We start from the raw sequence: 13,547 nt of genomic DNA, 5'->3' as shown, positions 1-13,547 counted from the left end.
ATCCATTGATTTTTATGGAGTTACATCAGCTGACAACTGGAGTAATACAATGCTGATTTAGATCTGTGGTATCTATAAAAAACACTAGAAAATGTTTAGCTGTTTAAAGAGCCTGAGCTTGCCTCAGTGAAGTCAGTGGAAAGTCAACGGCCTTTGAGCTTAAGCATCATGTCTCACAAGGCACCTGAGGCATGTCAGTAGTAATATCTAAGAGCTCACTGCTTAGATGGTTTGTCAGTGGCAGACCCAAGTAGAGGAGTGACATCAATGGGAATTGGATCAAGACCTGGCATACTGCACACTTTGATGTTATATAACTTACTTAAAACACCACATGCCTCTTTTTATCATACTCCCTACACTGCTATGCACTATATGTTAGAAAGTTGCCAAAGCTGTTCTACAGGACAAAGAGCTTCTTGTAACTGCTCTAAATTCTGCTCCAGGAACTGGCTGCTGGAGGCACTTCAGAGTGATGCAAGCTGAGCCTACCACCTCTCCAGAATTAAGAGTGTCACATATATGACACTCTAAGCCTCCTCTAGATTTTGAAATTGCTCCTGCACTTGGATCTGTAAGGAACTAAGCCAGCAGACGGACCCCTTATACTTACACCTTTCTGAAGCTACTTTGCTTCTTAAAAAAAAATTTGTATTGAAGTGAGTACCAAAGTAACATCAGGAATTCCTACTACATCTGGCAGGACTGATTTTACAGACTAAAGCCCCAATTCTGCAAATAATCATGTGCCTGTTTCATTTATACGGGTAGTCCTCTTTCCCAGATGCACCAAACAGAACAACTGAGGATTGAGTCACTTGTGTTTAAATGATATGAGACGTTCCTACCTCTCCAGGATCTTGACAGTACTCCCAAGACCTTAAGGGTACATCTACGCAGCAAGCAAAAACTCATGGTGTCAAGTCTCAGAGAGCAGTCTACAGACCTGGCCTCACACTATGGCACTAAAAATAGCAGTGTAGACATTCAATCTCTGGTGAAGCTCAGGTTTTGAAGCCTAAGGAGAGGGGGTGAGCTTCAGAGCCTGAACTCCAGCCCGAGTCCAAACATCTACACTGCTATTTTTAGTGCAATAGCACCAGCCTGAGTTTGTAGACCAGGCTCTGAGACTTGCTGTTATGGGTTTCTGCTTGCCATGTAGATGTACCCTAACTGGCTAGCAAATTAAAGACTACAAGTGAAATCCGGATCCTGTAGAAAACAATGGAAGTTTTGCCATTTAAGCAAATGTGGCCAGGACTGGAAGTTAAAACCAGGTCTCCCATATGGCACTATAGAACACTAGGCAATGAGAGTTGCCCAGGCACACCCCTTTTACAATAGGGTAACTGAGTGCAAGCTAGGTGACAAAGTACATTAAATGCACTTGCTTTTCTACTGTAAAAATCTGGGTTTGAAACTGGCTGGGGCCACAAGTAAAATGAGTTTGATTATCTCATTCTGGTTGCGAGGGGACATTTTCCATATCACAAAATTACACAGCAATCTAACATCATAGGCTTTGTGTTTTCAGGAGAGGCACAGAACTGTAGTAACAGAGAGTCTTGAAGGTCAGGACAGAGATATATTGAACAAGTCATGTGATGCAGCCTTCATCATCATCATTCCTTAGACCTGGCAGGATAAGATTTACTTACCATCTTTTGAGTCAGATTCTATATAATCTTTATCTGCGGCTGCAAACTGGCTCTGAACACACCTGTTGAGTTTTGCCTATCAGCTTTCAAGTAGCATCCACTTGTATTGCTGGTGAAAGTTAGGGATTAATGACATGAGCTATTGCATTAAAATTAACGATATATTTAGAAAGCAAAAAGCCAAGTGTTTTCGAGGTTGAATCAAACCTATTCATCTAAGGCAGGGGTGGGCAAACTTTTTGGGACGAGGGCCACATTGAGGTTGTGAAACTGTATGGAGGGCCGGGTAGGGAAGGCTCCCCCTCCCACTTCCCGCCCCCCTCATAGCCCCTAACCCATCCAACCCCCCCACCAATCCTTGTCCCCTGACCTCCTGGGACCTCACATCCCTAACCGCCCCCCATAATCCCACCTCTATCCAGCCCCCCCCCGCTCCCTGTCCCCTGACTGCCCCAACCCCTATCCACCCCCCCACCCCCTGACAGGCCCCCCAGGACTCCCACGCCTATCCAACCCCCCCTGCTTCCTGTCCCCTGACTGCCCCCTGGGACCGCCTGCCCCCTTACCATGCCACTCAGAGCAGCAGGTGCTCACAGCCACACCACCGCGTTGCCCAGCAGGAGCAGCAGACCAGAGCACTGGTAGCGCAGCAATCTGAGGCTGCAGGGGATGGGGGACAGCAGGGGAGGGGCTGGGTGCTAGCGTCCCCAGCCAGAAGCTCAGAGGCCGGGCAGGATGGTCCTGCAGGCCAGATGTGGCCTGCGGGCCATAGTTTTCCCACCTCTGATCTAAGGTATAGGACTGACACATCTTATATTTTGAGTCTTTGTGTGTTTAGTTCATGGAAGCATCACTTCACCTTAGAGACAGCATCCTGTTTTTTGAATGAGTTTTGAATAGCTCTTTCAATAGTAAGATAGTGTCAACACTGTTGTCACATTGGGACCAGCTTCGGTGTACAGGAGGTGAAAATGTTTTTAATGTGCCATGTTACAGAGAATCTAGTCAGATTACAAGTAGTTGCAAATTAAAGCCTATCTATTGCTTTAAACACACTACTAAAAATATAACAATATTGCATATACTATTGCTTTATTAACAATCATTTGCACAAATGTCAATGCTTATCTGTTGAGTCTTCTGAGAGACTGGACAGCAAAGGCTGTCAAAGACCCACTGAGCAGGCAGAGAGGCATGGGGATAGATAGTTTATCAAGTCCCTAAACTCACCCTATGTTTCGTACTACTCTTTGCTTTTAATAATAGCAAGTATCTAGTAATATATTAATAAAATGTCAACCTGCTGTCTATGACAGGATAAAGTTCAAAGTACTCCCCAGCTTTGAGGTTTATCATCTACATAGGATAGTTCATCTCAGGATGAACCCCGTGCATTACACCAACAATTCATAGATGGTTCAGGCAGCACAAGCCAGTGTATAATAAAGGCTTATCACATCTTTTAAACAAGCCCAGTACTTCCTGTGCCAGTTTACTTACACGGTGTAGTGTTTATGTTATGGTCATCCTGTAACTTCACTTATCATCGATAGCATTATAGATTAAGTTGTCTGCCTGTGTGATTTAGATTATTACAGACATGTGGGACCCAGTTCATCCCTACTGTAACTCCACTGAACTCAATGGAAATATACCAGGGATGAATTTGATCAATGATGTAGATATTTGTACAGGCAATTAGAACTATGATTTATGGCATTGTTGATTATTTAGTTGTCTTCTGCTGTTGATATAATTTTAAATACAATTAAAAGAAGTGATTCAATTTTACCCAGAATAAGTATTTGGGAATACAAAATAAGTGAGGGAACACCTTTGTGAATTTTAATGGACAAAAATAGATAGTCCAGAACACAGAATAAGGATCGGAGGGGAGACTATTTCTGACCCAGAATAGGCCTTTTTTTGGGGTGGCACTGCTAAATAACACTTTCAAGTAACTAGGTCAGGAATATGCAGCCTTGCAGCTCCCACTCCCTTTGAGGTTTTTCAACAAGTCCTTCTATCTTGGAGATGAGAAAGTGATGGAACAATATGTTTAAAATATCTGTGAGCATTTTTACTGTGTTGGGAAGAGAAGCTCCACAGTCATAGCTTTTATGATTCATTTATGTACACCTTCAGTATCACACAAACATTAAGTGATTTATACTTGCAATACCCCTGAAAGACAGGGAAATGTTATTGTTATTTTATAGAAGGGGATAAATCACAGACAGATTAAGTGATTTGCTCAAGGTCACAGAAGAAGTATGTCGCATAGCTGGGAACCCAACCCAGCCACCTTTACTTTGAGAAGTACTAGCACCTCCGTGCTTTGGAATAGGGACTTGAAATTTGCCAGGGGGGAGCCTTTTTGTCATAGATGAGCCTAACCTTAGTCTCAAAAACAGCTGAATCATTTTGACTGAGATTTTCCCAAATGGTTGACATTTGGCAAGTTATAAGCAACTGAAAATAGGTTCTTATACTGGGAAGTGTTGCACAACCTTAACAATAAGCAGTGGTCCAAGTCTAACTATAATTCATTCTTTATTTCATTACACATACAAGAGACATTTTACATTAAGTAAAATAATGAACGAACTACAACTGTCACATATGAGCCTACTGCTTTTTGATGGACAGAATGATGTCTTATTTAAAAGAGAAAAAAATATTGCAGTCTCACTGTAGGTCATTTATCTTAATCTCTGGGTATTATTACAAAGCTCAGCATCGGGAGAGCACTTGGAATACAGAACTTCTCTTTCTAAGATGGTTAGGCAATAATGATGTATGCATGTCGCCTAGAATTATTGATTTTCAGTATCAAGCCAAATGCTACTTTTAGTTATAGATCTGCTGTGACATCAGTGGAGTTGCATAATTTGGCCACTACACTACCATCTGAAGCACGGTGGTTCTCCCATTTCCTCCAAACAGCTGTGCAAGTTAATTTATAAATTCCCTTCCAAAATTTAGTCATGAAAGTTGGGATTTTCAAAACCATCTAGGGGATTTAGCTGTTCAACACCCACTGATATTAACAGAAGTTCTGTTGTGAGGCTAAGTTTCCTAGTTGGCTTTGAACATACATAATGGTTGAGATTTTCTAAGTGGGCACAAATGTAGAGCCTCTACTAAATCCCCAGTGCATTATGGGAAGACCTAAAGCTGCCTTTAGTTAGCAGCAGAGGGTCCTCCTAGTATAGGGGAATCTTCAACTACCAGCTGTACATCAGTTGCTATGCTCCTGCCTCCCTACCTGGCATCAGAGATATTCCAAGGTCAAGAAGAAGCATGCCAGGGTGGAAGGGGGAATGGCTTCTTGAGAGCCATTATTCATTGGCATCAGTTAGAGCAACCCTAAAGCTGCTCTAACTTGTGTGGAGGCCAGTATGGCTCACATCAGTCTCCAAGATTGAGAAGAAGGAAACATGATGGTAAGCCACCAGTCTTCTCCTCCTTCCCCCAGTGCACTGAGCATTCTCTGGCAAACCTGGCCCTAGGTACAGGGGCGGCTCCAGGCACCAGCACGCCAAGCGCATGCTTGGGGCGGCAAGCCGCGGGGGGCGCTCTGCCGGTCGCTGCAAGGGCGGCAGGCAGGCTGCCTTCGGCGGCATGCCTGCAGAGGGTCCGCTGGTCCCGCGGCTTCGGCAGACCTCCCGCAGGCTGCCGCCGAATCCGCGGGACCGGGTACCTCCCACAGGCAAGCCGCCGAAGGCAGCCTGCCTGCCATGCTTGGGGCGGCAAAATACCTAGAGCCGCCACGGCCTAGGTATACTAGGTCTCTATAAATACCATGAGAGGTGATACCAATTATATTATTTACAATATTATTAAGTATCATCTACATAATGTTGTAAATGTACATGGTGCTTTACCAGCATATAGTAAAATGCATTGCTTGCCCTCAAGAGCTTCCAGTCTAGACACAGCTGTAACTTCATTGCCTTGGGAGGTGGCTGATTGTTTTGTCTCCACCCCAGTATGGTGCAAGTGACTTAGGTCACAGTGGTCAGTGGCTCCATGCAGTTGCACAATCAAAATACATATTAGTTGGGCAAAACTAACTTGCTAACATTTACATTTTTAGCCCCATGCAGCATGATATAGAAACCTAGGCTTAAGACTTCTGAATTTCCTCCCCCTCCCCCAATTAGTCGGGGGGGGCAAGAGTTTCATGAAAGTTCGTTAAGCGAGCTGTATCTAAAGAAACTAAAAGAGAAACGTGCCAAGCACAATGGACTGCTAGATATATAGTGGATAAAAACAGCATATGTAAACCCAGTGGTTCAGCAATAAATGTAACAATACTTAGCCCAAGTCATCCATAGATCTCAACATCCTTTGCAAAGGAGACAAAGTATAATTATCCATATTTTACAGATGGGGAAACTGAAACACAGATGGGGTAAAGTGACTTGCCTAAAGTCACACAGTAGGTCAGTGACAGAGCCAGGTCCTTAGTGCAATGCCATGTACACTGGACCATGCTGCCTCCCCTTCCATATTTACCAAGTGGAATATATTTCTATGTGGAAGATTTGAAATTGACAGGTATTCTTGATCTGCAGACTTATGTGGCTAGGAGCCCTGAATGAACTAAAGCCCCAGCTTCCTCAGAGGCAATGTACAGCTGCGTTATTCTGGAAGAGCTAATACCAGCAGAACCCACAGCATCATTCTTGATTCAGAAAGCTATTTCCCTGTCAACCACAAAGGTAACAGCATAACATTTTACATTTCTATAGCATCTTTCACCCCACTGGTTCTACAGCAAGTAGTGCAAGCATTTACAGCAGCTACTGTCAGGAGATGATGGCGCTGGAAAATGGCAGCCCAGGATTAACTCTACAACTACATTTGGGCCATTCCAATATAGTCTCTGCCATGTAGTATTGAAAGCCCCTTACCACATACTGTTGGTCAAAACGGGGTTAAAGAGAATTTATATTGGAGAGCTGCTGTTTCCTACTGAAAACAAAGCAGCACAGCTGCTGGACGGATGCAGCCATCTCTCAGGCTCTATTCATATCACATGTTTGTTATCCCTAGGCCTAAATCCCCATTGTCTCATACATTCTATATTCATCTACCCCTTTGCAAATCAGACTGGTAGCTTTTTACAGCCATATTGTATTCACTTTGCACAAGTAAAAGTGATCACACAAGTTGCAAGACTGACCATCAGGAGCCTCACATCCAAAAACCTAGCAGAACCAGCAGTTGGAGTCTACATATATGCACTATATTGCCACAGACAACACACTAACGTAACAATTATAGTGTTGACATGTTTGCCCCCCTTCCTCTGCCCCATTTCTAATTATTTCCCACAACCGGGTTTTGGAACAACGAGCCACTGTTTTGTTGGGGGAAAATGCAGCTATATGAAATCCTGCCAGGATACATCGATGGTGCCAAGTTATCAGACATTGGTACTGCTTTCAACAGCTCTTGCTGCTGTGGATGTAGTGACAATTTAAATAGAATGGGCCCGATCCTTGGCTGGTGAAAATGGGTGCAGTACCACTGAAGTCAAAGGATCCATGCTGACTTACCCCCAGCTGAGGATCTGGTGCATTGTGTACAAATATTTAAATGGATGTAGTCACATACTGTGCTCAGATACAATAGGGATAAGCATAGGCTAGAGCTATTATATAATAGTTTATACTACTTAAAGCAGAGAAGCAGGTGATGGAACTTCTGCACAGAGGTTTTCCTAGAAAGCACTTTTCAAGGAGAGATAACAGACTAGTTCACAATGGTAGGGAACCTCTTTTATGCTGTCCTGAGTGCTCAAGATCCTGGGAGGCTTGGATCCATCTTTCTGTGTTATGGAAATCTCTGTTTAGGTTTTATTAGTGAGATTACAGCATTGGTAGTTTTAGACAAAGGCCAATTCTCGGTGGTTCTGGTAGATAGACTCTTACTGCAGATGGTTCCATATTAGGGGATGATTAATTTGTTTTGGGCTCAGTGAAAAAACCTGACCTAGTTTTTTTCACCCACAATCACCAAAGGTCTTTATCTGGTGCTTCCATGTCATGGAAAATAAATTATTCCACAGCAATCAAGGAAATAAAATGGCCTGGGATCTTTTTGGAAGGAAGGTGGAAAGAACTCATTCATATACAGTAGAACCAGAGAGATCCTGGAGAGACGGCACCTTTCCTGTCAGCCTATTCACCCTATGGAATTGCAAGAGGATGAGCCTCTTTGCAAACCCCTCCCAACTTTCCAGTGCCCTATTTAAAATGGCCTTTTCTCCTTCAGCTGCCCGGACCAAACAGCCACTAAGCAACCTAGCCTAGGAGGTTACCGCCGCCATGATTCCTGACTAAACATCACCCAGCCCCATCAACTCCCAACGCAGATGTAGCAGTAGAGGCCCGACAACCTTCCTGCCTTAACACAGCCATGGTAGAGCCTGGCGCTCCTAAAAACCCCTCTCCTCCTAGCCAAGCTGCCTGCAAACGTCCTTACAGGCCCCGCCCGGGCAGCCCAGCTGGCGGGGGGCGTGCACGTATTTAATCAGCTGAAGGCAATTTGGGATTGCGTTCGGGTTCCCCCGCTGAGCAAAACAAACACTCCCCGCCCCCGGGGGGCTGCAGCTGCAAAGCAGCTCGGCAAGAGCCTGGCCGCCCCCGGAGCTCAGCCCCAGCCCCTCCGTGCTGCCCTGCGGGGGGTGGGCGCGGCGCTGGCCGCTCCCCAGCTCTTACCGGTAGTAGCGATCATCCTTGTAGGGGGTCAGGTCCTCGCTGATCTCCTTGTAGGTCTCCTTGACCGTGCGGCAGAAGCGCTTGAGCTCGCCGCAGAGCGGGGTCTCGAAGGCGGGGTAATCCGCGTCCATCCCGCCGCCGCCGCCCCTTCAGCCCCACGCTCAGCCGGCGACACTGGCGAGCCAGTCCCCCTGAGCGAGCGAGCGCCCTCCTGGCGAGGCCGGCCGGGGGGAGGAGCTGCGAGGCCGGGCGCTGCTGAGGTGAGTCGGTGGGGCGGGGGCAGCGCTGCGTTACCCCCGGCAGCCGGGAATGGTTCCCGCCAGCGGCATCCTCCCGCCCTGATGCTTCTCCGGCTTGATGCCGCAGCCCCTGGGATTGTTGCTGACAGCAGAGGTGGCCGGACAAGCAGAGAGGGTAGGAGTGTCTGAACGGGAGCTGGGAAGATTTCAGCACCCTGGACAGATTCACTTGGGTGTTACTGCTTTACAGAGCAGCTCGCCCTTTCATTGAAAAGGTCAAGTCCCGAACCCCCTCTTAAAAATGACTATTTCCAGGGCTTTTCTCCTTTACCTGAGTATAAAATGTAAAAGCAGTGAGCTTGGAAATACAATTTTTAATGAGATGCTTGTTACCTACTATTAAGTATTTATTACAGTATTTTTATTACATTACGAAAATGGCAACACTCACTTTTGTAGCTTGTATCACTTTGGAATAAGCCTGTTATAAGACAAGGCTCCTATGTTTCATCAAGGAGCATCAGATGTGAAACAGCATGAAGGTATTTAAGAAGCCAACTCAAGGAGTTCCTCCTACACAAGCAGTCAGGTCTTGAGCAGTCCAGGCAAACAACACACGTTACAACAAAGCTTAAACTTGTTCTTCATAATAAGTTTAAAAACAATACTAGCTGCCTATTTAATTTAAAAAACAGCAAAAAATATCCATCTCCCTCTCCATTTCTTAGAAGGAGTCTTGACGTTTAAATCTCAGTGTGATAGAGATGCTTGCTTTGATCTGCTTAGCTCTTGGAAGTCCAGAGGCTCCGGGATTCCTAAGGACAGCTCTGACCACCATTAGGGAATTTTTTCCTGAGAATCCCCTGTAACATTTCGCGAACACCCAGGGGTTCACAAACCCCAGTTTGAGAACCACTGCTCTAACCCAATGTTTCTTTTCCCACTGACTGCTGTGAGAGGACAGCCCCTAGTCTTTTCTTATCTGTTCTGTGTTCCACCAAGATTATTTTAATCCCCACCCAGAGTATTAAACCTTAGCCTTAGATCTATTCCTCCTTAGATACGTTAAGTGAAGGGGCTCCGGCAGCTGGGCTTGGGCAGGGATTTAAAGGGCCAGAGGCTCTGGCCATTGTGGGGAGCCCGGGGCCCTTTAAATCTCTGTCTGAGCCCCACTGCTGGAGCTCCAGCGGTGATTTAAAGGGCCTGGGTTCCCCACCGTGGCTGGAGCACCAGGCCCTTTAAATCACCACCAGGGAAGCTGGTCCTGTCTGGTACACCGTACTAGACCGTACCCAATATAACGTGGTCTCACCTATAAGGCGGTGAGAATTTTTGGCCACATGGTATCCTGAGACCGCATGATATCAGGGTAGAAGTGTATTTAAATCTGAAATTTCCCGGTGCTGTAACTGTAGGAGTCCTGACCCAAAAGGGAGTTGTGAAGGGGTTACAAGGTTATTGTAGGGGGGTCTTGGTATTGCCACCCTTACTTCTGTGCCTCTGCTGGCAGCAGCTCTGTCTTCAGAGTTGGTTGGCTGGAGAGCAGCAGCTGCTGGCCAGGAGCCCAGCTCTGAACACAGAAATAACGATAGCATGGTATGGTATTGCTACCCCTACTTCTGCGCTGCTTTCTTCGGAGCTGGGCCATCGGCCAGCAGCCTCCATTCTTCAGCCATCCAGCCCTGAAGGCAGCAGCACAGAAGCAAGGGTGGCATGGTATGAATTGCCACCCTTACATCTGCGCTGCTGCTAGCAGGGCACTGCCTTCAGAGCTGGGCACTGACCAGCAGCTGCTGCTCTCAAGCCATCCAACTCTGAAAGCAGCACAGAAGTAAGGGTGGCAATACCATGACCCCCCTACAATAACTTTGCAAACCCCGCCAACCCCTTTTTGGGTCAGGACCCCCAGTTTGAGAAATGCTGGTCTCCCCTGTGAAATCTGTGTAGTACAGGGTAAAAGCACATAAAAGACAGATTTAACAGTCCATGATGCATTTTTAATGGCTGTGAATTTAGTAGGGCCTTATGTATAATGCCTGGTTTGGAATAATTGGCTGAGTGAAACAAGGCCCTACTTGCAACTCCACAGCATATCTGTCTGTCATGCAATAAATTAAATATTATATCTGATCAATTCAAAAATTTCACGGACTGTTCATAGCATCAATGGGCAGAACCCTATTGATTTGGGGGGAAATTGGAAATCATGCTTCTCCAGTTTTCCACTAAAATCACCATTTTCAGACTCAGGATACAGGATTGAGGCAACAAACCTCAAGGTTAGGGTGCTGGAGAATTTCCTCTGCCTACAGTGCCTCCAAATTAGCATGCTGTGGCCTGGTTTTAGTGGAAATCAGGCTGCTGGAAGCCTCTCATCCCCCCCCCTCCCCCCATTCTGACCACCTCCTGCCAGGTGCACTTCTCATCTCCCCACTCCAACCAGGCCCCCAATTAGATAGGCCATTTGTCTCCCTACTCTGACCAGCTCCACCCTCACCGGGGCCTCTCACCCCCAATCCAGCCAGCCTCCTCACTTCCCCGTCCTCAGCAGTATATCCATTTGGGCACTCAGGATACAGAGATGGAGGCCAAGGGGCTGGACCATAGTGGGGGCGAGGGGTCCGGCTGGGTGAACAGTTCAGCCTACACAAGCAACAGTATGTAGTCCTCTAGTACAACAACTCTGTAATGTATTTTACCCTAAATTACTAATAGGTATTCCCAAACATCACTCCATTTTAATAATTCCCAAACAAAAATCACATTATCTAAATTATATCAATTTAAAAACAGTATTAATTCAGAGGGAGCAAATTAATCATAGATTTTTTTTAAAGCCAGAAGGGACCACTGTGATCATCTAATCTGATGTCATGGATTACACAAATCATAGGACTTCCCTGAATAGAGCGGCCAGATGAGGTTGGTATTACAATAGACCTTTATGGAAAATTTCTGTAGGCATTAATACAAAAAAATAAGATTTCAATATGTTTTTGAACAGCCCTAGAATTTAATAAAGAATTCTTTAGGATTTTTTTATAAAGCTATATGAAAATATCATTCCTGATTAAATTTTATGGATCTAATTTTTATTTACATTAAGGCTAATTTAGACCACTCTGGTAATGTAAAGATGGGTTAAAGTGTGTGTAAAAGAAAATCACATTTTAAGAGCCCTTTGCACTACAATAGTGGTGTAAAGTATAATAAGAATCAATCCCTGTAGGTTATTAGAGTAATTTCTATAGAATTCTATTGAATTTGTATAGAAACTTATTGGTTTAATCTCTCACACATTTTTTAAAGCTTTGTTTTAAAGTATTCTACTGAAAGATGCATTAGTATTTTCATTAACAAATGTCAGTTATTTGGTATCAATACTCATTAAATTTGCAGGAGTTTAACATTCGTGTCTCATTTTTAATCTCTCAAGAATAAATAAAGAGAGGGAAGCAACCTTTCTTATTATGAAGGCTCTTCAAATTTTCAAGGGCAAAAGAGAGAAAACCAAATAATCCCTTAATGCACCTGAGTCACGTATTTCAGTGTATATTGTAGAATATCTGGGTTACTCCTTTCTTGGCTGTTAGAACCTGAACTTTCTCCCCTTGGAATTAATGGAGATTTGCCACTGATTCAGTGGGAGCAGAACCAGACCGTCTGTCCTTTACACCAATCTCCTTTCTGTTGTCTTATTGAACAGCAGTTATTCTTCCACCCCCAAGAGTAGGTTTCATCACAGTGGTACCTATGTCATAGCAAAGTATTTATTTTGCTATTCTTTCTGAGGGGTACTCTTAAGTGTTTCAGAAGTCTCCCATTTCTTGCAATCTGGTTACTTGCTTTTCATGCACATTCCAAACCTCAATCTATATGTAGAATTAAAAAATTCAGTAATGTTTGGTAATTTACATATTCCATTTAAATGAAAAAGGATATGCTTATGCGAAAACAAATCCCACCTGGGTTACTAATAATGCCTAAGATAATAAAATTTTTAGACTTTAAAATGTCTGTATTTCCTTTTCACTATTTGAACTGGCTCTTTACTTTTTGCATTTTACTGAAACTGACTGGCCAGTTCAACTTTCCAGTTCTCACCCATTAGCACAATGCTGCAATGATCATTTACAAACACTTCAGGGTACTGTTTAAATCCATATGAAACGCTGTTTTCCTAGAAATTTAAAAACAATGTGACAACATTGTGATGGACTGACAATTTCCTGCAATATCCTGAATGAACTTTATTGAATTAAGTTAAACTTTATTGAATTAGGTAAATACCTTGAGGGGTCATTGTATTAAAAATGTAGTTGTATATTTGTTATTGTGGCACTATAGTATTTCCATGGAAGGGTAAGTAGGAGAACAAACAGCAGGGAGTTTCAGGTTGTAACATCTCGGGAGAAACTACCCTGTGGAAAGATATGCATATACTAGTGTAAACCGGATTCTCTAGGGACAAACAGACAAAGCTTGGGTTTGGGGATAAATACTTTTAAACTGGCTCATGGCCTTCCTGATCCAGCAAATGGACAGGCCCTCTGGTCCGCAGAGAGCCTCAATTCTTAGGTTAGAATTGGAAGGACTGTGCCTCTAGAATCCATGTTAGGGTTGGGGTTAATTCTCGTAAGTGTATTAGGCTGCGTGTAGATTCTTTCATTGTTTTTAAGATGTTTTCTCTGTAATTCTTCTTTATCTTGAGAATAAAGTAGGCTTGCACAGGAAGTGATATGTGGTAACTTACAATTGTTGACACTATTATCAGTCTCTGAAGAGAAAGCAAGCTGGTGTCCTTAGGCAACCTGTCTGTGCTGGGAAATATACAGTGAAGGCAGGGAACTGTGCCGCCTGGGAATACATCTGTCAGAAGGGAGAGATGCTGGTCTCCACTCAGAAAGGCAATGGCTGGG

At 44.3% G+C, this 13,547-nt stretch overlaps 1 protein-coding gene across 1 annotated transcript in view; it reads right to left on the bottom strand.

Moving 5' to 3' along the window:
- TMEM181 (transmembrane protein 181) overlaps positions 1–8,520 on the bottom strand; it is a 56,159-nt gene extending 47,639 nt beyond the window's left edge. The window contains exon 1 of the mRNA XM_045011310.1: positions 8,390–8,520. Within this exon, the coding sequence (XP_044867245.1) occupies positions 8,390–8,520 (131 nt within the window). The remainder of the gene's footprint in view (positions 1–8,389) is intronic.
- Positions 8,521–13,547: the final 5,027 nt, after the last annotated feature.

Source organism: Mauremys mutica, chromosome 3 (assembly GCF_020497125.1).
Source record: "Mauremys mutica isolate MM-2020 ecotype Southern chromosome 3, ASM2049712v1, whole genome shotgun sequence".
Lineage (NCBI taxonomy): Eukaryota > Metazoa > Chordata > Testudines > Geoemydidae > Mauremys > Mauremys mutica.
This window is presented reverse-complemented; position numbering and strand designations above follow the sequence as displayed.